General features: G+C 40.0%; 2 protein-coding genes and 1 non-coding gene across 4 annotated transcripts; all 3 read left to right on the top strand.

The window, feature by feature from the left end:
* Window positions 1–5,378: 5,378 nt before the first annotated feature.
* LOC122044007 lies at window positions 5,379–6,439 on the top strand (the record flags this gene model as incomplete). Its single annotated transcript, XM_042604557.1, has 4 exons — window positions 5,379–5,459; window positions 5,592–5,682; window positions 5,886–5,965; window positions 6,061–6,439. Coding segments are annotated over 4 exons (516 nt in total), but the record flags the coding sequence as incomplete, so codon positions are not given.
* A 2,925-nt stretch (window positions 6,440–9,364) lies between these two features.
* Window positions 9,365–13,256, top strand: LOC122042376 (protein Brevis radix-like 2). 2 transcript variants are annotated; one of them, XM_042602470.1, is made up of 7 exons: window positions 9,365–9,577; window positions 9,687–9,790; window positions 10,225–10,347; window positions 11,697–12,061; window positions 12,148–12,283; window positions 12,380–12,807; window positions 12,880–13,256. In XM_042602470.1, the coding sequence occupies exons 3-7, from the start codon at window positions 10,240–10,242 to the stop codon at window positions 12,956–12,958; spliced, it is 1,116 nt and encodes a 371-aa protein (XP_042458404.1). In that variant the 5' UTR covers window positions 9,365–9,577; window positions 9,687–9,790; window positions 10,225–10,239; the 3' UTR covers window positions 12,959–13,256. The 2 variants fall into 2 exon arrangements, with proteins under 2 accessions (XP_042458404.1, XP_042458403.1); XM_042602469.1 differs by having other exon boundaries at window positions 9,655–9,790.
* Window positions 13,257–17,223: 3,967 nt separating this feature from the next.
* Window positions 17,224–17,305, top strand: TRNAS-AGA. The gene has a single exon. It is a non-coding gene; the product is annotated as a tRNA-Ser (tRNA).
* The last annotated feature ends 7,131 nt before the right edge of the window (window positions 17,306–24,436 follow it).

Genomic DNA, 24,436 nt, shown 5'->3' with positions numbered 1-24,436 from the left:
CGTCGATCGGCGACGTTAAACTCTAGAGTCGGACCGGTGACTATAAACCCCCCGGCTTGAAGACCATCAAGCGGCGACGTTAAACTCTAGAGTCGGACCGACGACTATAAACCCCCTGGCTTGAAGATCGTCGAGCGGCGACGTTAAACTCTAGAGTCGAACCGGCGACTATAAACCCCCCGGCTTGAAGACCGTCGAGAGGCGACATTAAACTCTAGAGTCGGACCGGCGACTATAAACCCCCCGGCTTGAAGACCGTCGAGCGGCGACGTTAAACTCTAGAGTCGAACCGGCGACTATAAACCCCCCGGCTTGAAGACCGTCGAGCTCCGACGTTAAACCCTAGAGTCGAACCGGCGACTATAAACCCCCCCCCCCGGCCTAAAAATTGTCTTGCGCAGACGCGACAAGTCATGCGGGATTCGGCTCGATGATAAACACTAGCAAGCGACGGGCCCTGGCCATAGGGACAAGAAAATAATAACGTGCTTCCATCTGGGTAGATCAGCGAGAAGATGCTAAAAAGGTCGGCCTGTGAGCCAAAAGGTCGATCGACCGAGTGACCAAAGGTACTTGCAAACACCAAAAGAGAATTCCATTTAAAGACGTGGAGATGTCCAACCGAGCGGCCCCATTATAGAGGATACTTCGTTAAAAAAACCCTTCGAAAAGCAAGGCAAGACGAGAAACGATTAACGAGAAGGAAAAGGGGGAGACGTGAACGATAGTAGGTCGCGATCTGATCGGAGGATATAAGTATTGACAAAGTAAGCTAATAAAATGGCGGGATATCTCCATTAAAAGTCAGGCCCTTAGAGCCGATCAGAAGAATTACAAAAAATACTAAAAGAAAATCATAAACGCTCCTCACTCCAGGGCTCGAAGATGGGCTCCGGAACAGCTTCCAGCAGGCCGGCCAGGTCTCGAGGAGGAATAGCGGTGTCCTCAGGGAGATGGCCCTTGGCTTTCAGGTAGACAATTGTCGCCCGGATGGCCTCTTCGAAGGACAGGACTAGCCGATCGCTGAACTTGTTACCAAACGCGTCCGATCGAAGGTAGTTCCGTCTCATCACCTCGAAGCGGTCGGACTCTCCGTCTTGGTATTCCTTCAGCGCCGCTCGGGAGGTGTCGAGAGCTTCCTGAAGATCTTTCAGATCTACTTGCAGTTTAGCTTTAGTGGCAAATCGGCTCTCTTTCTCAGCAGATAGCAGGTCGGTCAATTCCGTGACGCGCTGCTCCAGCACCCGAACCTGCACCTTCATTGCGTCCAGATCAGCAACGGCCCTATTTTTTCTGTTGGTGGCCACAATGATCTGGTGGTCATGGGACTTGACTTGGACCTCAAGTCCAGCTACCCTGGTTTCCAGGCCGGAAGACTTGTGCCGCTCGGCCGCTAGCAGTTTTTCTGTTTTGGCCAGCTCGGACTTGAGCGTGGCGTACGAGGGCCCCTTAGCCGGCGCCCCTCCAGAAATTTGGAGTTTCTTCAACTCCTCCTCCAGTTCGGCTAGACGATTGCTGACCGCAATGTTCTCCGCCCATTGCTGCGTTCGGATGGGATAATGTCAGGAACCTAGTGAAGCCGTCATAATAGCGTGTTAGGAAACATACCCCGGTGGCTTGCTGCATATGGCTGTCGGCTAGCTGACCGGGAGTCATCAAGGCGACCCGACCCCTCGCATCTTCCCATGTCTTGGCGAGCGGCCCTTGAATAGTAACTTGATGCTCGGGAGCACTGGGCTGATCCGTCGCCAAAAGGAACTCCTCGGTGGGAAGACGGAGGACGAATTGGATCACTCGACGACCGCTCGGATCCGATTGGGAAGAAATGGCTCGGCTGGACGATTCGCCGATCGGCGCAGAAATAATGTCCGAGCGCTTGAGCCGAAGTCGGACCCGGGGCACAGAACTAACGGGTGGCGCTCCAGATGAAGCTGCTGGCTGGTCGAGCTGGGAGGGAGTCCGATCAGAAGAAATGGCCTCATGCGCGGCAGGTAGCGAGTCGATCGTCTCTAAGGGGGCGTCAACTGGCCCAATCACTGGCTTAGCATGCGCAATGGTCGTCCGGAGGCGCTTGCGTACTATCAGTGGGGAATCACCTGCCGACCGCTCCGCGTCCTCAGATGTAGGCTGCTGATCGGCCGAAGAAATAGCATCCCCTGCCATTCCAGTTGCGGTGACCTGATCGGCAGACTCTCGGGCCTCAGTTGGAGTGCCTTCGTCTTCATGCCAGCCGACTGGCGCGATGCCTAGATCAGCCATCTCCTTGGCTACCACGGCTTCCATTTCGGCGGCTTTCAACTTCAGCCATTCGGCAACCTTGGCGCACCACATGATGTCAGCTGCATAATAGAAGAATAAATCAGTTAGACCAAAAGGAAAAAAGACAAGGGAAGTGCTTAGCCATGCTGCTCGGGAGCTTCATTCAGATCGGGCTCAAGCCAAATATATACAACACCCCTTCGTGGAGTAGCTTGTTAATGTTGAACCTCTGACCAGCTAATAGATTGGCCGCATGAAGATAGTCCGGCTGGCTCTTGTATTTACCGAGGTTAGGTTGGCTCGGCACGGTGGTCTGCCACTGGGTGCGAAAGGATGGCAGTTCCGGAAAGCGAAGGTAAAAATAATTTTCCTTCCAGTGCTTGTTCGAGGTCGGCATCTTATCGAAGAAGACGAGACCGATCCGCAACTGGAAAAGAAAAGTACCCCACTCGGACTGTTTTGGGTAGTAAAAGTAATGGAAAATTCTGGGGACTAAGGGAATGTCGTGCAGCTTGAAGAGGATTACTACGCCGTACAACAACCTAAAAGAGTTGGGGACAAGTTGGCCGAGCGGGATGCGGAAATAATTACAAACTTCCCGGATAAAAGAGTGTAGAGGGAAGCGCAGACCGGCCATAAATTGGTCGCGGAAGAAGCAAACAGTGCCGCTCGGCGGATTAGAGGGCCGATCGGAAGAGGTGGCTATAACTAGTCTATGGTCAGGAGGCAGTTCAAATTTGCTAAGGAAGCCTCCTGCGTCAGTTTCATCGAACTGGCTAACCATGGTCATATACCATAGGCCAGGAGAAGGATCAGAAGGCTGCGAGGTGCTAGCTATCGCCGGAACAGTAGTGAGGAAGGAAGGACCGAGGAAAGAAAAATAAAAGGATTGAGGGAGGAGACTGAAACTACACTGAACGAATGCAAAGACTACCATAAGGGAGAAAACAGAAGAAAATAGAGATAGGAGAAAGCTTACTGAGAGCAAAGCATGAAGGAGAAGGTCGAAGGTTCGTCGGAGCACCGAGGCGAGCGAACGTCGGAAAGATGTTTGCGAGAGGGAGCACCAAAAATGCGAAGGCAAGAGCGATGGAAGGGGGGTCAGCGTCGGCGCTTCATAAACCCCGGTCTCGGTTCACCACAGCCGTCCGATCCAGGTCATCGAAAGAAGCGAGGACATCGGACCGTCGCATTTGAACCGACATATGTCCCATCGAAGCTTACGCCCCCACCGTACGATGACGACGGACATGCTAAGTGGTGATCAACGATTGGACAGCATTTAATGAGCGTCATTACTCGCGCGTGGGCAACTTAATGAGGATTGACACGAATTTCGAGGAGACCCGACGATGCCGACCGCCCCCGAAACAGTAGCACGACAAGCAACAAATGGAGATCAAAACTACAAGGCATAGCCATCAACTCGCCGATCGGCCGAGGGGGCCTCCTAGAGCCGATCGTAAATACACTTTCGGGAGTGACGAAGTGAATGTCGCTCGACCAAATTCATAGTCTAGTCAGTCGGACTTGCCGCCTCCTTCGACTAGACTTGAAGGGGAGGCATGTGATCCGGTAATAAGGACGGGGTACCCTCGTCGGCGGGGGGTCAACGGCACGTGGAGGTCAAAGGTCAAGATAGTCAACCCGGAGACCGGCCGACCGGACGGAGCGGGCCTACCGACAGGGCCCCGCAGGCCGACCGACCGTGAATCCTCCGAACCGAATGAAAGACAACCCGACTAGGGGTCGGGTTTCTGAGGCTCAAGGTAAAAAGGTTTCAAGGGTCGAGCGGGCTGTCCGTTTGGCCGGTGCACAAGGCAGCACAGGCAGGAGCAGTCTCATCCGAGCATATGACCGATGCAGAAGTAATATGCCTGCCGAGCGGCCGATTCGCTCGGCCCCGGAACAGACAAGGAACGCAAGAGGACAAAGGAGACAGGGGATAACATCATCCTCGAGACACCTGCCGCCGACAAGCAGCATAGTTGGCGACCGAGCCGTACACAGAATCATACGGTGGAAGCTTCCACCTTCACATCCGGGATATGCTCGGACGATTGTGGAATTGCGCCAGAGGTACTTTTCTGACACAGGCTTGTTAAGATATGTTTGGGGAAGCGTGCACGCATTGGAAAACGTGTCTGCGCTTCCCCGGGGTCTTATATAAAGACCCCAGACATCGACGAAGGTATGCACACATCTCTACTGTAGCCTCGTTACTCTGCCTCTCTCGTTGCCTGACTTAAGCGTCGGAGGGCCGTCGCCGGGAAACCCCTCCCGGCTCGGCTTCCTTGCAGGTTCGTCGAAGGGCTACACCACCAGTCGGAGGCAGCGAAGCGTGTCACGTCCCCAGCGTCCGTCGACTCAGTGCTCGGACAGGATCAATTGATATGGGTGAAAAAATAGCTAATCTTCTCTTTGTTCTAATCTTCTTCGTAAAGTGATTTTTTTTTGTGTGAGTTATATAAAATGCATCTTTTTTTTTTGTTGCTAATGGATGAAAAAATAGCTAACATTCTCTTGTTCTAATCTCCTTCCTAATCTTTTCTTTGCAACTTGATTAAACTGCAATTTTTTTTTATTGTTTTTTTTTCAGTTTTGTTGGTACCAAAAGGTCCTAGGCTTTTGATTTTGCATACCCAAAATATTTCATAATATTCTCATAATGTAGAACACAGGAGGAAGATAATAATACTGTCTTATTCTAAGAATCCTAAAGCTGCTATGATTTATGTTCAGCATGAAGATCTGGTCTGGCGGATATTTCAGATCATCTATTTCTTCTGAAACTATCTCGAGGAAGTTTCTTTGCCAATTTAATGTTATATATGGTCTTGTTGGCTATATCGGTTATACAACAACATCTCGAGGAAGTTTCTTTCCTGAAGGATTATACTAATTTACCATAATGCCATGCTGCATTATTATATTGGGTATTTTTATGCCTTAAATATATTAGAAATTTCTCATTGACCTGCAAGTTGTACCTTAATAAAAGCATTACTATAATCAATAGATCATTATTTAACAATTTACAGGTTTTGGCTTAATCTTGTGGCGATATATGCCTTTGACCTTTGGGTATATGTTAGTTTTAACTGATATTTCTTCATTTTCATGACAAGGTATTGCAGGACGTCCCTATTCTTGTCATGGTCAGCATGCTTGCCTATTTCTGCTTCCTGGAGCAACTCTTAGTAAGATTATTCAACTTTTAAATACAATTTGTATTATTATTATTTTTTGATTTTTTAATGATTTCCAACGCACTTGTTCAATTTAGTCTCATGAGTTTACATTTACTTTCAACTAAAACTTTATTCTAACAGGTTAGTGAATTGGGTCCCCATGCTCTTGCCATATCTTTGCCATTTGCTTGTGTTCTAGGTCTTCTCGCATCCATGATAGCTTCAACGATGGGTAATTCATCTTTCTCTTCCTATGGTTTTGCAATTTCAGGTTCTTCCAATATTTTCTATTAGCTTTCATATATTCAGTATCCATTTTTTTTATCATACAACAAACCTTAATAGCGTTGTGTGTGATTGCCACATTGTTGTACTGAATCTGTATTTTTTACAATGCTTTATGTCAAACCATGAATTTGAGTGTTTTATTTACAGTGAGCCAGAGCTACATTTGGGCCTATGCATCGTTCCAATTTGCACTTGTGATCCTCTTTTCTCATGTTTTCTATAGTGTGGTAAGGTGATGCGATTCGTCAGATGGATTTGGTAGCCCAAATTTTTTGTTTAATTTTTAATACAGAAGTTGAAAATCCTCTTGTTGATTCTATAGCTAGGAGTAAGCCCTGTGTTCTCCATTTTACTTTCCTCATTTACTGGGTTTGGTATTTCAATCAGTATGAACTCTTTGCTCATTGAGTATTTAAGATGGAGGGCTAGGAGAACTTTGCGCTCGGTCCAACTTAATCAAAGTCAGCAGCAGAATGAAGCCAGAAACATTGTTGGAGTTGAAGATGGAGATGACACAAGGCAGCAAGACTTGGAGAACCAGATTCAAGATCCTAACCCTTTGCAACATGGACAAAATCATTCGTAAAGACTTTGAGGTATGATCTACCAACTTGATGCAAGAGATCAAATTTTGTGCGCCTTATATTGATTGATGTTTTTATTGATGGTTGCGATAGATAGGCTTGAACACTGAGTAGCAATATGATTTCCTATTGTAGCAGCAGTATAAATCTTAATGTTTTCTTCCTACTATACAATCAAATAAAAACATATTTATGTTGTTTCAGGTAATTACTACAGCCATTCCTACTATAGTTGGTGAAAACCTTAACGTGTTCATGACTTTAAGAGCCACTATATTGTTTCAAGAGGTTACCATTTATGTTACATAGATAACGCTTTTTGCACTTCTGTTAAATGACTAGATCAAATGGTTTTTATGGTTATGTAACATTTATGCAGTGCAATTAGATTCACGTGTACAGTTTAGTTTCTAATTTGTAATATATATCTTTAGTCGAATATGTGTCCTCAAGAGTACTGGGAAGAATGCCGACAAGTCAAAAAAAAATGGAGAGACTTTGACAAATTAAGGAGCACTAGGAGTTGCAGTCCCTCCTCTTCACCGACATCTAAGTAGAAAATCTCGTGTTATATTGTTCTACCTTTGTTTTAATAGTGTTATCATTTTGTTGGTTGCTTATGAAATTTCTTCAGAATATTATAGATATTATTTTTGAATGTTAGAAAATTGTATATTAAATTTTATTTTGAAATTTAGTATTTTGAATGATTTATAATATTGGAAAATTGTGTATTAATTTTTTTTATTTTTTATCTAAAAAAGACAACGGTTTTTCACCGTTGTCATAGATAGTTTAAAACTGTTGTTAAAAACTCTGCTATTAAAGGTAGACGCTCAAAGACAACGGTGAACAACTGTTGTCGTTGAATGAAAAGACAACGGTTTTTCACCGTTGTAAAACAGTTGTCTTTGCCTCCAAAGACAACGGTTAAAAACTGTTGTCTTTAGGCACCCCTTTTAACAACACGACATTTAACAACAGTCCGAAAGGGGCTACGACAACGGTGAAAAACCGTTGTTGTTAGGCTTTTTTCTTGTAGTGGAAAGCCCTACGGGAGTAAATCTTATATAGTAAGAAGTTTTGGAGGAGTGAACTCTAAACAAGTGTGATCGAAATAAGGTTTTCGGTCGACCGCGTGCTGTCCATCGGACCAATGTATTTGAATGACCGAAGCATAATATTTAGCATTACTACTATTGTGTTAACTCGATTTATAAAAAATAAGGATTTTCAGTAGACCGAATGGTTTAGTCGACCGAACTCGGAGGTTTGATTGATTAGACATAAGAGACAAGCATAACCTATGTTTGATCGAAGTTTAGAAAGGAAACAAAGTATCGATCAACCGATCCCATGGATCAATTGATCAAACCTTTATGGAAACAAAGGATCAGATAAGACGAGATTGCGCTACGAAGGAAACCTCAAGGATCAGTTGATTGATTAGGTGGATCACGCAACAATTTTATTTGATTGGATGAGACTAACAAGGAAATATTAGGGTTTAGTCAATTGATTTGGAGGTTCAATCAACTCGAAAACTCAAAAATCAAGGCTACTTAGTTGGATCAGATCTGGATTAGTCGACCAAACATGATGTTCTGTCAACCGAACAAGTGTTATATATATTTTTTTTTCCATTGATCAATTCCTGATTCATGATGATTTTTTTTAAAGCAATAATTATAAATATATGAACAACAATAATTATCCTAGTAAGTGGTCAGCTATATAGATATTTCTATATCATTGAGCTTTATCCCTTACGATATCATTATATAAATTTAAATAAAATTTATTTTATTTTATTTTATTATTATTAATCAAATCTTATTTAGTCTTACTCTTATTGGTTTGATGTACACATTTGCTAACCATAAATCTTTCACTTCTAAATTTGAATTTCATGCACATTACATTATCTTTTGAAGACTCTTAAATATAAAGTTGGTAACTACATGTTAGTTACTTTTATAAATTTTGGGATCAATTTATAACAAGTGTAAAATGTCTCGTTAAATATCTAATATTTTCTATACAAAAGATTATTATCCTAGGATAAAAATATTTCTTATAATTTATCTATTTATATCTAATCAGGACAGTGATATTAGGTCACATGAGATAAGCATTATTAATTTTTTATTCCAATTAAATATAAATTCAAATTTTAAATAATTATTAAGAACAATTTATTTTAAATTATTCTTAAATAATTTTGAAAACTGAATTTAAGTTTCTTTATCAATTCTAAAATAAGTTTAAAAAAATCACTTTCAAAAAATCAGCTCATGGACACAAGTTAAAATATATTGTGAATTTATGGGCGAAAATTTCACCAATGAAAACTGAGAAAAAAAACATACGGCGAGCAAGGCATTCCAGCAACCCTTATTATATAAATCAGGACTGGTGCGGACTACCAACAAGGCAACAATTGGACAACTCAAGAAGGACGAAGGTCAATCCGTCAAATCTCCAAATGCTTTTACTTAACCCGAGGGAGACCGTACGGTTGCATGCATTTGTTATGGAGCACCGCTGTCATATAGATTAATGCGTAAGGGTTAAATTTATGTAAACTAATTTTGCCATTGACATTCTTTTGCATTCGGGCAAAAAAGAAAGTAAAAGAAAAGCGTACTTTAATGGGTGAGACGAGGAAGAGCGAGCCCGCGCTCTCGCTCCGATGCATCCGTAGCGTACGGTCGCAACTTACACAACCCAGTCCCCGCCCGCTTCAAGGTCTGTGCGACACGATCAGCTCCTTCCATTTGATGGGATCCATCGTTGATGACAAGACCACTCGCCCGCAAAAATCATGCGGGTGACGGACGGCTCAGATATTTAGCCGAAAATAAGATATTGTTGGCCGCACCACCAGCAGCAGCAGTGCTGACGGAGCTCCTAGCGGCCGTTAACGTGAGGAGGCTTGTGGGACTGACAGCCGGGAAGGGACAACACAATACGCGTAGGCGTTGGTTATAGTTAAACAGTGACTTACGCTATAAATAGGCCGGCGAAGTGGGGCATGCTTCTTCAGCCATTTTAATTTCCTTCCCTCATTTGAGCCAGTTGCATGCCTAACCCGCCTTGCGACTGTGGTGGTAAATTGGTTTAATTTCCCGAGTGCGGAGTACGAATAGCTTCGATTGACGTTGTCATGTTCGTTCTCCGGTGAGACGTTTGTAGGGGAGAGAGGTAATTTGGATGTCAGAGTCGAGGAGCGAGGACATCTGCCAAGGCAAAAAGGTAGTTACAGTTTTCGGTTTCCCTGATGTAGTTTTGTGTTAGGATTGATGAATCCTGTTCTTCGTTACCGCCATCAGGTTTCTTCGACATTATCTTTTTGGCATCTCAGAGATCCTTGCTCAGTTTTTGAAATTAACGGATTCTGATCTTCTAACGATCGTCGTCAAAGGCTTGCGTCAAGGAGCGACAAATTAAACCCTTAACGAATCCGCGGTGAGTTATCTTTTCCATTGTTACTACTTCTCCATTTCTCATGAGGGCACAATGCAATGAGAGATGAAGAAACAGGGGAAGGATTTTCCTTCTTTTTTTTTTCGGGGCAAGGAGAAGGAGTTTGTTGGGCGCGTGTCAGTGGCTAGAATCCCTTGTCTCGCTCTTTGTCCAGCCACATGAATGGAAACTGCAGCCGCTTCTTTCCATTTTATAAGCAATAGTACGATCATAACTCGTCCACTGTGCCTTCTATTAACAAGGGAGAGCGAGACATGGACTGTCCTCTCTTGCTCGCTCGAAAGAACCCATCTATATATGATATATCAGGGAAGGGAATCACTGAGAAGTTTGTCGGGAGCATCTCATATTTTTTGAACGGTAAGATTTGACCTTTTTGTATTGAATTGGCAATTTGCATTGGCATTATTTTGTAGGGGCAGGAGTCTTCGATGCTGGCTTGCATAGCGTGCACCAAACACGAGCCTGAAGATGTCGCAGACGGCTCTGCCGCGCGGCCGTCCCCTGCCAAGGACACGGTCAAGAGCCTCACATCTCAGGTTCTCTTTTCAATCACTGTTGGTCTATAATCTGCCTCCCTAGTTTATTTATTGACAGGAGTCCTATATCACCTTGTACATAGTTTTTGTCTTTACAGGAGAGAGAATAAGGGAAATAGTGGGTTATTTGGCAGGTTGTAGGCAGGCAGGAATATATTTGTGCTTTTTTAGGAATATTACTGGCAAACTTGCTGCCTGAAGCGAAACCATTAGTATTGGATATGGTGGTTTGAGTAATTTGCACCAGCCCAGATACTAATTCATTCATCCACTCCATTCTAATTCTTGAACATATTAGACTGAACAATTACTTTGATGATTTAATCAGTTATATTCCACTAGTCCGAGTGGAAAAGTAACTAGTGCGGTGGGTAGAAGATTTCGTCTAGGGTCTGTCTTCTTAGAAAGGAGTGCTCTGTTGGAAAGAGATCCCTTGGACGGCCATCAAAGTAAGGAATAAAGTGAGTGGTGGTCCTTTCATAAATCTTCACTGCATGGCAGCGAGAGCGAGAGATCTTCTTACTGGGGTCTTTGTCTACCTTTTGGACCTACCTACGGTAAATTAAAATTGCCTTTGGGTCTTTAGCTGTTTCGTTAAAGCCCTGTTCTCTGTTGGCTATTATGTACCTGACAAGTTTTGTCGCATCTTATATAATGCCCAGCAGCTTCTCTGTTTGTTACCACCCACATTAGCTTATATTGAGCCGACAGAGGGCCTGATGCAGGGTTTTTCCTTTCTTCACTTTACCATTGTTAGTGTCTGGTAGGCATGCAATTATATTGACGTAGAGGTCGATGGCCCCCCCTAGATGGAAGGTACCACTACTAGTAGAGCATGTGCAGCGGCCTGTATCTGCTGAACCCTCTCAACAACCGGGTAGACCTTAGGTCGCCCTATCACAGGACGCTAGCTGCCAGCGTCGCCATGTTAATAAATTACTTGGTCGCATATACAGTTCAGTTAAGTTCCGCCCGTGTCCCCAGTTTCCCTAGGCAATTGTTTTACTCGTGAGTATAAAGTATGTTCGATTTAAAAGTAAAAAAGTTCCCATGGTTCATTGAGTATCCGCATTAATTAATTTGCCGGCCACACCAGCGTCTGATGGGCCAGTGTGGTGTCAGCCGGAGAGAGAAGGGTAGTTATCATAGACCAGAATCTTTAATAAATTAATGGACATTTAGAAATCACTTACCATTCTGTTCTGCCTTTATTAAGCAGCGGTTAAAGTGTTATCAATAGGCCTAGCCTAACACAGAGTGATAATAATCCTGTTCGATAGCATCAAGGCTGATTTGATTTATTAATCATTTATCAGTGCATACATCTCAATGCGTTAATTAATTTACAGTTGAAGGACATGGTGCTAAAGTTTTCGGGCACGCATCGCCATTGTAAAGGTAGAAGCACGGATTTTGCCAAACACACACGAAGGTTTCACCATAGTCCCGACCATGGGGAGAGAGATGGACTATCCTGTATTGACGGTGGCAGTCGCGGATACGACTATCTCCGCGCCGAAGCCAGCTCGAGCTCAGTGTCTGTGTGTGGCTTATCTTCCAGTTACAATGTGCTGGCGGAGGAGGGAGAGTTTGCAGTGGAGGAAGAGGAAGGCGAGGTGAGGGAGTGGACGGCACAGGTTGATCCCGGCGTCCAGATCACCTTCGTCTCCCTCCCGGGCGGCGCGGGCAATGACCTCAAGCGCATCCGCTTCAAGTAATTAGACTTTCTAATTAATAATTAATTTCTACGATCAATTGCTCTACTCATCTTAATTAGTTGCAATGCAAACGACGATGCAGCCGAGAGATGTTTGACAAATGGCAGGCGCAGAGATGGTGGGGAGAGAACTACGACCGGGTCGTGCAGCTATACAATGTCCGTCGGTTTAGCCGCCAGGCCTTCCCTACTCCTCCATGCAGGTCCGACGAAGCCGAGGTACGTACCAACATTGATCTCCTTTAAATACTTGGTTAAATAACGATTATTATTATTATCTTTCTTTTAAAACGATAAAAAAAAACATTATTTAAGCTGGTGGTACAACACGATCACCAATGGCTCGGGAGTCAGGATGGCCTTATCAGAAACACGTATGGCCTACCACCGCCTGTCGCTGGGTCTGTTCATGGTGGGATATCGATGGGGCTTAAAGGAGGAGGACCTTACCACTCTCCGCCAGTGCCGGACCCTTCCCAGCATCTCCTCCTTTCGCATTATTTCAACCCCGCCTACGGCGCCGCTCCCGCGACCGGCGTCGTCACGGGCGTAAAGGGAGAAAGTTCGTCGATCGACGCATCTAGAACCACCACGTCGTCCAGAGATGAGGTCGCCTCCGTCTCCATCAGTAACGCTAGCGATTTGGACGTGACCGAATGGGTGGAGCAAGTGGAGCCTGGAGTGTGCATTACCCTCCGGGAATTGTCCGATGGCACTCGAGAGCTTCGCCGCGTCAGATTCAGGTTCATAATTGCTTATCTGATTTATAGATTTTACACGGAAAGTATTTGAATAATTGAAATCTGATGTGTCAGTCGAGAGAAGTTCGGGGAGATGCGTGCAAAAATTTGGTGGGAAGAAAACATAGAAAGGATACAAGCCCAATTCCTTTGACCATTATATTGCCCATCTGACAGCGAAGCCTGCAGGTCCGGTTGCTGCTAGTCCTGGTCTCCCTCAATTTTGACGTTAATCTGCCTTTCCTTTGCTACCATGAAAAACAATCTCATTATATCAGCGAAGCTTGTTTGGCGTCCGACGTGACCGCCAACTTTGTATCATTTATTTTTCTTTAAGGCGGTGTCGTATATTATTGTAATTCAACTCACCGATCTGCTTGCAGAATGAAGCGCGCCCATGTTTCCGCACAACTTGTGAATTCGTTATGCCCGGCCTGTCTCTTTGATGCAAATTCACCTGGCAACTGAAAGAATGCAAATGCTTTCATCCTTTTTAAATATAATTCCATCGATCATGCAAAATTCATGCCTCCAAAATTTCTATTACTTTACTGCTGCTGTGACTCATTCCTCGGTGCTACAATTGTCTGTCGTCCTTTGTGCCGTTTGTGCTGGTAAGAATTTATCATTATAACACTAGACAATACTTGTAGCATATCTACAATCAAGTATGTATACAAAGTCTTAAAATAACTCAATAGATTATAATAAGTATCAAAAATGTAAAATAAATAAATAAATAAATAAATAAAAATGCAAGAAACAAATAACAGGGCATTTGTCGATACTTAGTAATCAACGTAAGAATAATAAATTTTATGAATTTAAAACGTAAGAATAATAAATTTTATGAATTTAAATTTATAGATTTTATGTGAGGATTAATAAAATTATTATTTTGTCATAGAAAGTAATATTCGCTAGAGTTGTTGAGGTGTCTCAGCCTCTGGCAGAGAGAGAGAGAGAGAGGGGTTATAACCTTTTTTCATCGATGTAATTAATGATATTTATTGTGATGTCATCAGTGGAAGGAAGAAGACATTCCTCTATGGGTTTGACTCTCAGACCAAAGTTATCTATGAGTGGATGAAGACTCCAGGGATAAGGGGTCATCCTAGTGTCTCCTCATCATCTAGTGAGGTATGAGAATTATCAGATGAAAATAAGGACTTGTTAACTCGACTATCGTCATTGGAGAAGACGATGGCCAAGAGGGACATAGATGATACGAGATGTTAAACGTGGACCCCGGGTGACATGGAAGTCAAAGACAATGTGACATGACAATCAAAGTTAAGGAGAGAGGACAGCTTGCATATTCCTCTTTTGCTCCTCACCGAGCGCTAAGGTTCCAATTCAAGGACGATCGACCCTAGCTTCCGTCGGATCCTAAAAACCTAGCATTTTACTCCTAACTAAGGCACTTAGTGTATATCCGATCGTCCATTATCCACTCAGGTTTAAGAGAGGACTTGTTCGCCACAGGACCAGCTGGGAATATATTTGGCCGGGTCCTGCAAATTCAACCTTTCACTCTCAGAGTATGACTTAATAGGCAACCGGTCAAACATATGAGCTTTTACCGTTCATTCCCCCGTCCTCCTGCATATGGGTAGCCAGGTATAAAGTTAACCAGAGTTATAAGGCTCAGTATCTTTATCTATAAAGAATCAACATACAAGGCGAAGCTCAGAAGAAACTCGATCGAATTTCTAAAGCTCAAGCTATCACTTCAGGGACAAGCCTCCAGGTACAAGGTTGATCGGCTCAAAGTACCAATCGGGGCTCTCGAGTCTCGGTTCCCCATTCTTCAGAAGTAAGTATCCCCATTCTTCATAAGTAAGGATCCCCATTCTTTAGAATGAGGCGCTAGTTCGTCATATGCAAGCATTTGCAGTGACGTTCTCTTTGGATTCACAAATATATCGCCCGCATCGTTTGGAGCCCCAAGAGACCTAGGATTCCGGCAATTCCCTCGTGGAATAAATCATTTTTAAGGTATGTACCATTTATCTTAACTTAATAATTATATGCATCTTTAATTGTATTATACATTTCCATGATTATTTTCAAATTTTACATATTTTTATCTCAGGGATGCATATATGTATTTTTAAATAATATCCGCTGGCTAAACTACTTATCAGGTTAATATAAATAGTTATTTCTTTTGTAGTTTAACATCACATTTTTTATTCATAACTAATCTTAATAAAATTTTATGTAGGACCAGAGATGATTTTGTCCATGACTTCCCTTGTGATGCACTACTAGAATTAAGGTCTTTAAGGACACACATAAACGCCTTTATAGTATACTTTTAATGACACTAAAGCTATGGTGACATTACAAAAAAATGTATTGAAATGCGGTATTAGCATAGACCCTCTATAGTATAATGTCATTATAAAATATTTATGCTAACCACAAAAGTATCTTAAATATAGGAATATAATAACAATTGTAAATGTCACGAAGAAATATTTCATGGACATTTATGCATGCCTTTTTATTATCTAAATAAGGACAAATATAAATGTCACCTAAACTAATTTATACTGACAATTATAAATATTTTAAATTTTTATTTAAAGATAATAAAATATGTTAGTAATGATAATTTATAAGGATATGTTGAACTGTTATCTTATATAATCTATAATGATATTATTAAATATCAATTATAATATTTTATTAAAACATTAAATAGAAACATTTAGAAGATCCCACAATAAATTACTAATATTTATTCAAAATACAAAACATTCATCAAAAGTACACAAAAACAAAAGGTATCAGGTAACAAAGAAATATCTATAAAACTTCATATTGCTTAGGCGGCTAGAGGCGGTGGCGACAAGGATGCTTAGGCGGTTGGAGGCCGGCCGCTGGCGGTGCCTGGAGGCGGCGCAAACAACGATGCGTGAACGTGGGTGAGAGGAGCGACGACGGCGAGAGCGGGTTAATTAGGGAGGAAAAAGGGTGAGGAGTAGCAATAGAGATGATGAGCGTGGGTGAGAGGAGTGGCGACGGCAAGAGCAAGTTAAGGAGGAGAAAGAATTGGTGCTCAGGAGGAATAGCGGCGACGATGAGAATTAGGGATTGCGCGAGAGAAAGAATCAATGCCGTGAAGGAACAGTATGGCTCGGGCAAAAAAAAAATGATGCGGCTGCGGAAAAAATAAACGCTAACTCATATAACTCTTATAAGTATATAGGTTATATAATGATATTATTAAAATCTGTCACCATAAATAACCTAAAATGATATTTTAATATTAAAAATATCATCTTTGGTTATATGCCATTAAAAATTATTTATAATGACATTTAAAATTAAATGTCATAAAGAAAATATCATAATAGATAATATTTCTAATAGTGATGTACTGTATTGGATTACCTTGTCTTGTATTAGATGATAAACTTATCATCTTATTGGATTAAGATGATAAACTTTATCTTGTATTAGATTTAGACCTGTGTTTGAATTTACTATTGTCTATATATTGTTCATTTTAGTTCATATGAATCGTTGTATTGTTTGTGATGTGTTGTGTTTGTTATGTATTGTGAGTTTGTTATGTTGTAATTGTTGATGTATAGTGAGTTGTTGTGAATTTTGTTGTTATGTATTATGAGTTTATTGTGAAAATCATTGCTTGGGATGGTTAAAGTGAATTATATTTATATGTAAATAAGAAAAATAGGAAAAATGAAAAAGTCATATACCACTGTATCAGAGTTTAGCGACGGAAATTTAATTTTCCATCACTAATTGCGACGGATATTTAAAATTAAATTTCCGTCGTCATTAACGATGGATATTTCAATTAGCAATCATACTTTCTTCGATACTCTTCGATAAGCAATTAGCGACGGATATATAAAATATCCATTACTAATTGTGACAAAAATTTAACTTTTCGTTGCAAATACCTCAACAGAAATTTCACACCATTTGATTAGTAGCGGGGGATATTAAATATCCATCGTTATAGTATAAATAACTAATATATACACAATGGTACATATTCTGTTATTGTCGCACTATGCCTCTAGGACAGAATATTTCCGTGGTTATTTTGGGCATTTTTTTTTTCTTGTGTAAGCTTTCCATTTATATTTCCACTTAAACTTTCCATAAGCGACGCCTCATATCACAACGACATCAAATCCATCAAATCCGGCCGGGGAGTAAATCATGTCATCTAGTCAAAATATCCTCATATATTTTCCTACAAGTTTCTGACTAGCGTTTGTTGTCTATACTATCTGCATGTTCATGGCTTACTGAGAGTTTCCAAGTTCCAACTCTGGTCACCGAGTCGCATACTAGAACAATCGTGTTATCTATAATTCTGTTGGCCATTAAAATGCCTATGTCTATATATTTAATCAGTGGATTATAAGACACCTAGTGATCGTGCCGGAGTGGTTATCGGGCATGACTAGAAATCATGTGGGCTTTGCCCGCGCAGGTTCGAATCCTGCCGATCACGGATTTTGTCTTATTAATCAATTTTTTAACCGAAGAATGATTTTGTTCTCACTCTTTTGTTTTTGTTTTTATTTTATCAGCACTTTTTAACATAAATATTTCTAACAGAACCATAAACACATCCTGTTAATTTATATTTATATTCTCACTAGCTCTTCGTTATGTCTAGTAATTAGTATTATTATATCTAATAAGTAATACGCCATTTAAAAAAGAATTATGTGACCATAGCGCTTCATCATTTTTTTGGTAATGGTCAATTAATTTAATCTTTATACCTTCTCGTTTAAAAAAAAAAATAAAAACGCACGTGTCAAGGATGAATTTCTGTTATTTATTTGAATGACAGATTTAGAAACTTTTTCTGAAAGTCATACTGATCCGATAATGGTAAGGGATCCCATCAGAAGAGGTCAAAGTAGGGAGACTGATTGAACTGGAAGATAAAGTTATGTGAAGTATCTAAATTGATCGATTGGACTAGGTATAATTGAGTGGAATGGTTACTATCAAGCGGATAGTACTAGCTTAGGAGATAAGTAAATCAGGCTCTCCTCAACCGGATAAAATTATCTTCTGATAACAAAGAAAGCTAAGTAGCATTGGTTTTGTTGATCGGGCTTCGTGTCCAGTCAAAATGGGATAATCGATGACTGTCAAGAAGCAAGGAAAGAGATGAGTCGACGGGTCCTAAGGACACTGTTGAGCGGGGGTAGTCCAGCCGAGCGGACTTCCTCTTCAATTCACCACCGCCAAAACCTTCGTTCCCTCTCCCTACCAAAATCTTTGTTCCCTCTCCCTAGCGGTTGAGACATTGGTACCCTCTCCTTGGCAGTAGATATCGTCATTTTTTATTCTCAATGCACTCGTTGGTGGTATCCTTCCTCTCCTTAGCAGTATCCTTCCTCTGAGCATTCTCGTTGCATGTCGCCCTCTCTGCCTAGGGTTCAATCCGCCTAGGATCCAATCCCTCGATATGTTTCAACAACTCGGCAAACCCTTAATCTATAAAAGCTCCGGGTATTTTTCCTTTCTTGATCATTTTCTTTGAATTTATTTTGCTCTTTCCCTTTTCATTTCCAAATCTAAAGTAGGATATCTACACTTGGGATAATCATCTTCTGTGTTATGACATTCTACAATGCATAGTATGCTATTGATAGGTTTTCTGGTGGCAGATGTTGTTGGTACAATTTGCATTAATAATCAAACTCGGGTTTTGATGAACGACAAATGATTTAAAGTTATATATTGTATGCTTTAACTTATTTACTAAGTGTGCATAACTGAAAGACTTGATAGAACCTAATACCAAGCTGAAGTCCAGTTGAAAACTAGCATAAAGACTAGATAGGTTAATATCTGATAGGAAATCTAGTTGGGTTTGCAGAATCTAACAACTGACTGAAATTCAGATGGGGCATCTGGTAGAAAGACCTAGTTGGTCAAGAGTTGAGAAAGCCTATATGGTAAGTGAGGTCAGCACTTGAGGAGAGTGATCCAGTGAGGACGAGCCCCGATGGGGTCCTAGGCGCTGGTCTAACTTAGATCCATTTTAGAAGTCTAAGTTGAGACCAAGACTTGATCCTAGTCTTGGTAAGACAAGATCTAATTAATATTTTTAATTCATATTATACTTGTTATGCTAACTCTATGGTGCAGGAAATTGAAGCTGCAAGTTGGCTAGAAAAAGAACTTCTAGGCTCCTAGAGGTCCAAGTGCCCCAAGTAGGTCCAAACGTCTAGATTGGACCAAACTCAGTCACTCATGCAGATGAGTTGGCACGCTCTGCTTGGTCAACACACATCAAAGTCCAGGGGTCCGAGGTTGGTTCAGGTGTCCAAGATTGGATAGATATAAGATGGATAGAGCTTCGTCGAGATGTAGCCATGTCAGCTGTCCAAGCCCCCGGAGGTGGTCTAGGCGCCCAAAGTTGGATAACTTAGAGTTGAAGTAGGATTAGATAGGCTTCAGTAGAGATGCTCGGGGCCTATAAAAGAAGCTTCAACTAGCAACATCAAAACACCATTTTTTGCTACAACTCTTCTACTTACATGTTGCACTGAAACGCTCTCCACAACTCGCAGAAGTTGTCCTGACAACCAACATTTAAGATTTTACTTTTAGCTGTTGGTATATTTGTATTTAATTACTTGCACTTTAACTTTCTATGTCATTATAATTATTCAACTGATATTAGTGGATTATTCATCAGAAAAGTCTAAATTATCTGGATCATGGAATATGAGTGAAGGCTCTGAAAAAGTACAACTATTAATAAAATTTGGAGAAGAGCCTCCTAAAAATGTAATAAATAAATTATATAGGTATGTAAGATCTCTAATGTATGCCTATGTAATACACCTCATGAGGCTTTCTTTGTCTCAAAGTGAGTATTTTATTTTCTCTCATGAAAGTCAAAGCTCAATGGACATAAACCACAATACTAGTTCTTAATGACATACATGATATCCAATAAGGTGCCACCTAACTATCATAGAATAATAGTTTATACTAGAGCTGTCAAACGGGTCAACTCATGATGGGACGGGTTGGCCTATGGCGGGCCAACCATTTGACAGGGTGGTGTGGGCTAACCTGTCAACTTGGCGGGTTGAGAAATTTCCAACCCAATCCAATCTAAGGTGAGTTGCGGGTTAGGCGGGCCAACCCGCGAGCCTATCAATTTTTTTTAAAAAAATTAAAATTGTTTATATTTTCAACGTTTTACTTCAAAAATGTTTCATCAACTAAATGTATTCATAAACATTTATTTTACATATAAATGAACACAAACGAGTAGTTATGTGGGATAAAAAGTATTATTTTTATTTCAAAATTATAACAAAGAAAGATAATAAATTGGCAAAAAAACTTAACTTACATGTGTTTCTCAACCCGCGGGCCAACCCAAGCCCATCGCGGGCCGACCCGTGCGGGTCGCGGGCCTAGGTGGGTTAGTCCATGACGGACTTGGGTTGATAAAATTCGAACTCAACCCGCTTAAATTGTTTTGCGGAACGGACCAACCTGTTGAGCTCAACACAAATTGACGGCTCTAGTTTATACTAATGGATCGTACACACTATTAGAAAACAGATTTCAGAGAGATTTTTAAAGTGAAATTGAAATCTTTTCAAATTTTAATAAATTAAAGACTGATTTATTATGAAATTACTAATCCGTTTCACTTAAATAAAATATAACACATGAGAAAAAATTGAGACAAAATTTAAAATAAATTAGAAATGAATTTATAAATAAATTTTTTATGGTAATTTCCCAAACCGTAGCTGGTTATGCGATTTACCCAAATTGCGTAGGTGGTTTTGGGATTATCCAAACTATGTAGCCTCGCGTGGGTTCATTTCCCATTTTACCCATGCTCCCATTGGCACAACAATCTCGCGTGTGTTCGAAGCAAAGACCACTCCGAACTGCTCTCACGTCTTCTCAGTTTTTTTGGAGAATGATGATCTTATACTAGCAAAAAAGTTGAACGGAGAGAAACTAACAAACGTCGGGCCGGTGTTGAATGTTTTTTGAAGAATGGTGCAGCTTCTTATCATAGAAAATGGGGAACAAAGCATAGGTTAAAATGGTTGCTCCAGTGGAATTTCATATTCGACAAACTTTTTAGCTTATTATATGCAGAAAAGGCAATCAGAGAAAATCAAACAAATATAGCTTTAGTGTAGCTTGTTCTTCAGCGAACATTGCAATTTATGTCTCCGACGGTTCACATAAGGTAGCTACTCTTGACCACATGCCTCCCTCTTGACCACGAAGTTGAAATTTACAAGACCTCGCTCCAAGTAGTGCCTTTGTAGTTCTATGTTATTGTATTGTAACATGGTTCAAATGAGGTGTTGGTCGCTGGGTGTAAGCAATTGTAATGCTAGCTTCAAAAAGTTCAAGCACTCGTTAAATCCTATCAACCAGCAGTCTAGATAATCTGTAAATCACGTAGGCAATGGTAACATCTCAAATTGCCCAATCCTTACTAATATTATAGTTGGAGACATCTTCGTAAAATGCATAATAATTTTTTGTCAGTGTAGAAAAACCAATCATAGTAACAATGATAGTTAAAGTGCATAATAATTACGCTCTAATCAATCTTGTGAATAGCATGTAAGTTTTCTTCAACTAATCTATAAATGAATTAATAATATGTACATAGATTAGCATTATATGGAATCTTGCCAACGTGGTTTAGTAAAATATCGATTATCTTGTGTTATTAATGGTATGCATCTGGACTTTATTATTTGTCTTTTTATCTTTAAAGTTTCATTGGTGATACCCTTAATAAATCAATAAATTATGTGGTTATGAGATTAAAATTGCTTATTTGTAAAATGTTAAATTTTGAAATATGTAACTACAAATTTAGGAACATGTGATGATCTATTGACTTCCTTCACTTGATTAGTGTGTTATAGAAATATTCATATATTTAATAGAAGTGATTGTTATTTACGATTGTAATAATGTAGGGATTCATTTTTTGATGAAGTGCTCTCACGTAAGATGGAATTGATTTATTCATAAAAATAAAACTGACTTGGTGATGATACATCAAACATAAATATCAGTGGTGGTAAAATGTCATTTTCCAATTCTACTAGTGATGTGGTGAGTACTACAGAGTATGAATTATAGATACAATTTGAAAGAAGTTGTTAGTATTAAGGATGTTGTATGATAGAGTTCGGAACAAATGTTTGAAGATACATGGACTCAACTAGAATATTACAACATTAGAATGTTAGCATGAATTGGAAGGGATGTCTGCATTGATGAATTTATAGCGAATGACATGAAATATTTAATAGATCTGTCAATGATCTTCAATGAATATAGTGACCTTGAAGATGTGTTTCCATTAGTTGTAGATGCCTATGTAATGAAGATGTCTATGTAATGAACTCAACACTTGTTGTGTTGCAAAGGCAAGAAGCAGACGAGAGTAATGAATTTTTTATTGGTAAGATAATATAAAATTTAATATGTAATAAGTTTTAAAAAATTATTTGAAATAGTAATATAATGAAATTTTTGTTACGTTTCATAATGTAATCTACGCTCAGTTGAAGTAGTGATGTAATGTATTTTTTTTAACTTTTATATTCTTCACTCTACTCAATGACAATATTAGTAACTTAAAAAACCATCGATTCTTGTATAGGTATTCCCAATCTAAAAATATTTTAAAGATGTACTTGTTAAGTATGTTATGAAGAGACATCTCATTTACAAAATAAAGGACTCGAGGAAAACTAAAGTTAAAGCAATTTGTAATTGAGAAAACTACACATGGACAATAATTGTAAGGGGAGAAATAGAGTTGTTTGCTACAAAATATTTAGATGAACACTAGTACGGTCTTAACTTAGGAATAACCGATCATCCTGCACGCACAACTTCTTTTATAGCTTCTCAGACATACAAAAAGGTATATAATGCACATCAAAGAGCTCTAACAAAGGTGATTTGTGATTTTGAAAAGGATTATGGTAACGTCCCTAGGTTTTTATAGGAGCTAAAATATAAAGACCCTAAAATATACATTGCATTGAAAATAAGCATTGATAAAAAAATATCCAACATTATTTCTAGGCCTTTGGTGCATGTGGTAGAGTTTTCCAAACATACTTTCATAAAGTAATAGGAATTGATGCAAAGCACTTGAGTGGCAAATTTCCAAGTGTCACTATAAGAAAAAAGCTAAATGATAACACTCTTTATGTGTTATCTATGTGGCTGAAAAAGCTTGTTAAAAGTACTGTTGTTAAAAGTCCACTCAAAGATAACTCTTAAAAAGTGTTGTCGTTTTGTGCAAAGACAACACTTTTGCAATGTTTAAAAAGCATTATTATTTTTTGAAAAAATAACGCTTTTGTAACTCTTAAAAAGCATTGTCATTTTTTTAAAAAATAACACTTTTGCAATGCTTAAAAAGTATTGTCATTTTTTTACAAAGACAATAATTTTACAACACTTAAAAAGCGTTGTCTTTTTTGCAAAAATAATACTTTTGCAATGCTTAATAAGCGTTATCTTTTTTTTTGCAAAAATAATACTTTTACAATGCTTAAAAAGCGTTGTCTTTTTTAGCAAAACACAATATTTTTTTAATGAATAGAAAGCATTGTCTTTTTTAAAATATAATTTCTTTTAGCAAAAGATACAAAAAAAAATATCCACAAACTTTACAAATAGTAAATATAAATATCCTCAAACAAAAATATGAGTACCCACCATCGTTTTAAAAATATAACTATATATTTAGCAAAAGATATAATTTCATACAATCCAAGTTAACAATATGTACACATAATCCATAAATTAACTTTGTATTCATGTTAAGTTTATACAAAAGCAAAACCCTTTTTGGATTGTATGAAGGGAAATAAACTCACAAAAGTGTCTAATAACAAGATCATCATCCACAAAGTTTTGTAAAACATCCTTCACTGACTGACCTATGACACTTTTCTTTGAGCCCAACTTCTCAAGCTCTTTAACACTACTTTTGTTGAGTTTTGTGTTTAATTCAAAGTATTTTTCTTGGTTTTAGTTGTTATGGTAATGCATATGTGAATGTATTTAGTCTCACATTGATAAGCTAAGAAGGTTGGAAGACCTTATATATGGATGTCTTCCATCCTTGCTTAGCAAAGTTAAGGGGACCTACACGCATGCGCGGGTCGAGCCCAAAATAGGTGGTTTCGGGGGGTTCGAGTCGGAAATCCATAAACCGGACGCGACGCACGCGATCATCGCGCGCAGGGGGGGTGCAAATCCCCAGCTCGTGGGTCTCACGCTTACAGGCGACCTGGTTTATTTTGGCGAGGTTTGGTTCTGTCCCGCGCGTGAGGAAGCGACGCACTTCGAACCAACGCTTTGGTTCGCTGGCGAAGTAGTATCCCGCGGAATCGACGCTTTTGTTCACTAGCGAAGCAATGCTTACTGCTTCAAAGTGAATAAATACTGCACCTCTGTTCCTCGTTCAGAATCACTCGAACATTCTGCTCTTCTCCTTCTTGTTGGGACCAAAAAGTAGCTAGAGAGGGGGTGAATAGCTCGTCGCGTGCTCGTGTGCTTCGTTGCTTGTTTCTTAGGATGT

This window comes from Zingiber officinale, chromosome 2A (assembly GCF_018446385.1).
Source record: "Zingiber officinale cultivar Zhangliang chromosome 2A, Zo_v1.1, whole genome shotgun sequence".
Classification (NCBI taxonomy): Eukaryota; Viridiplantae; Streptophyta; class Magnoliopsida; order Zingiberales; family Zingiberaceae; genus Zingiber; species Zingiber officinale.
This window is presented reverse-complemented; position numbering and strand designations above follow the sequence as displayed.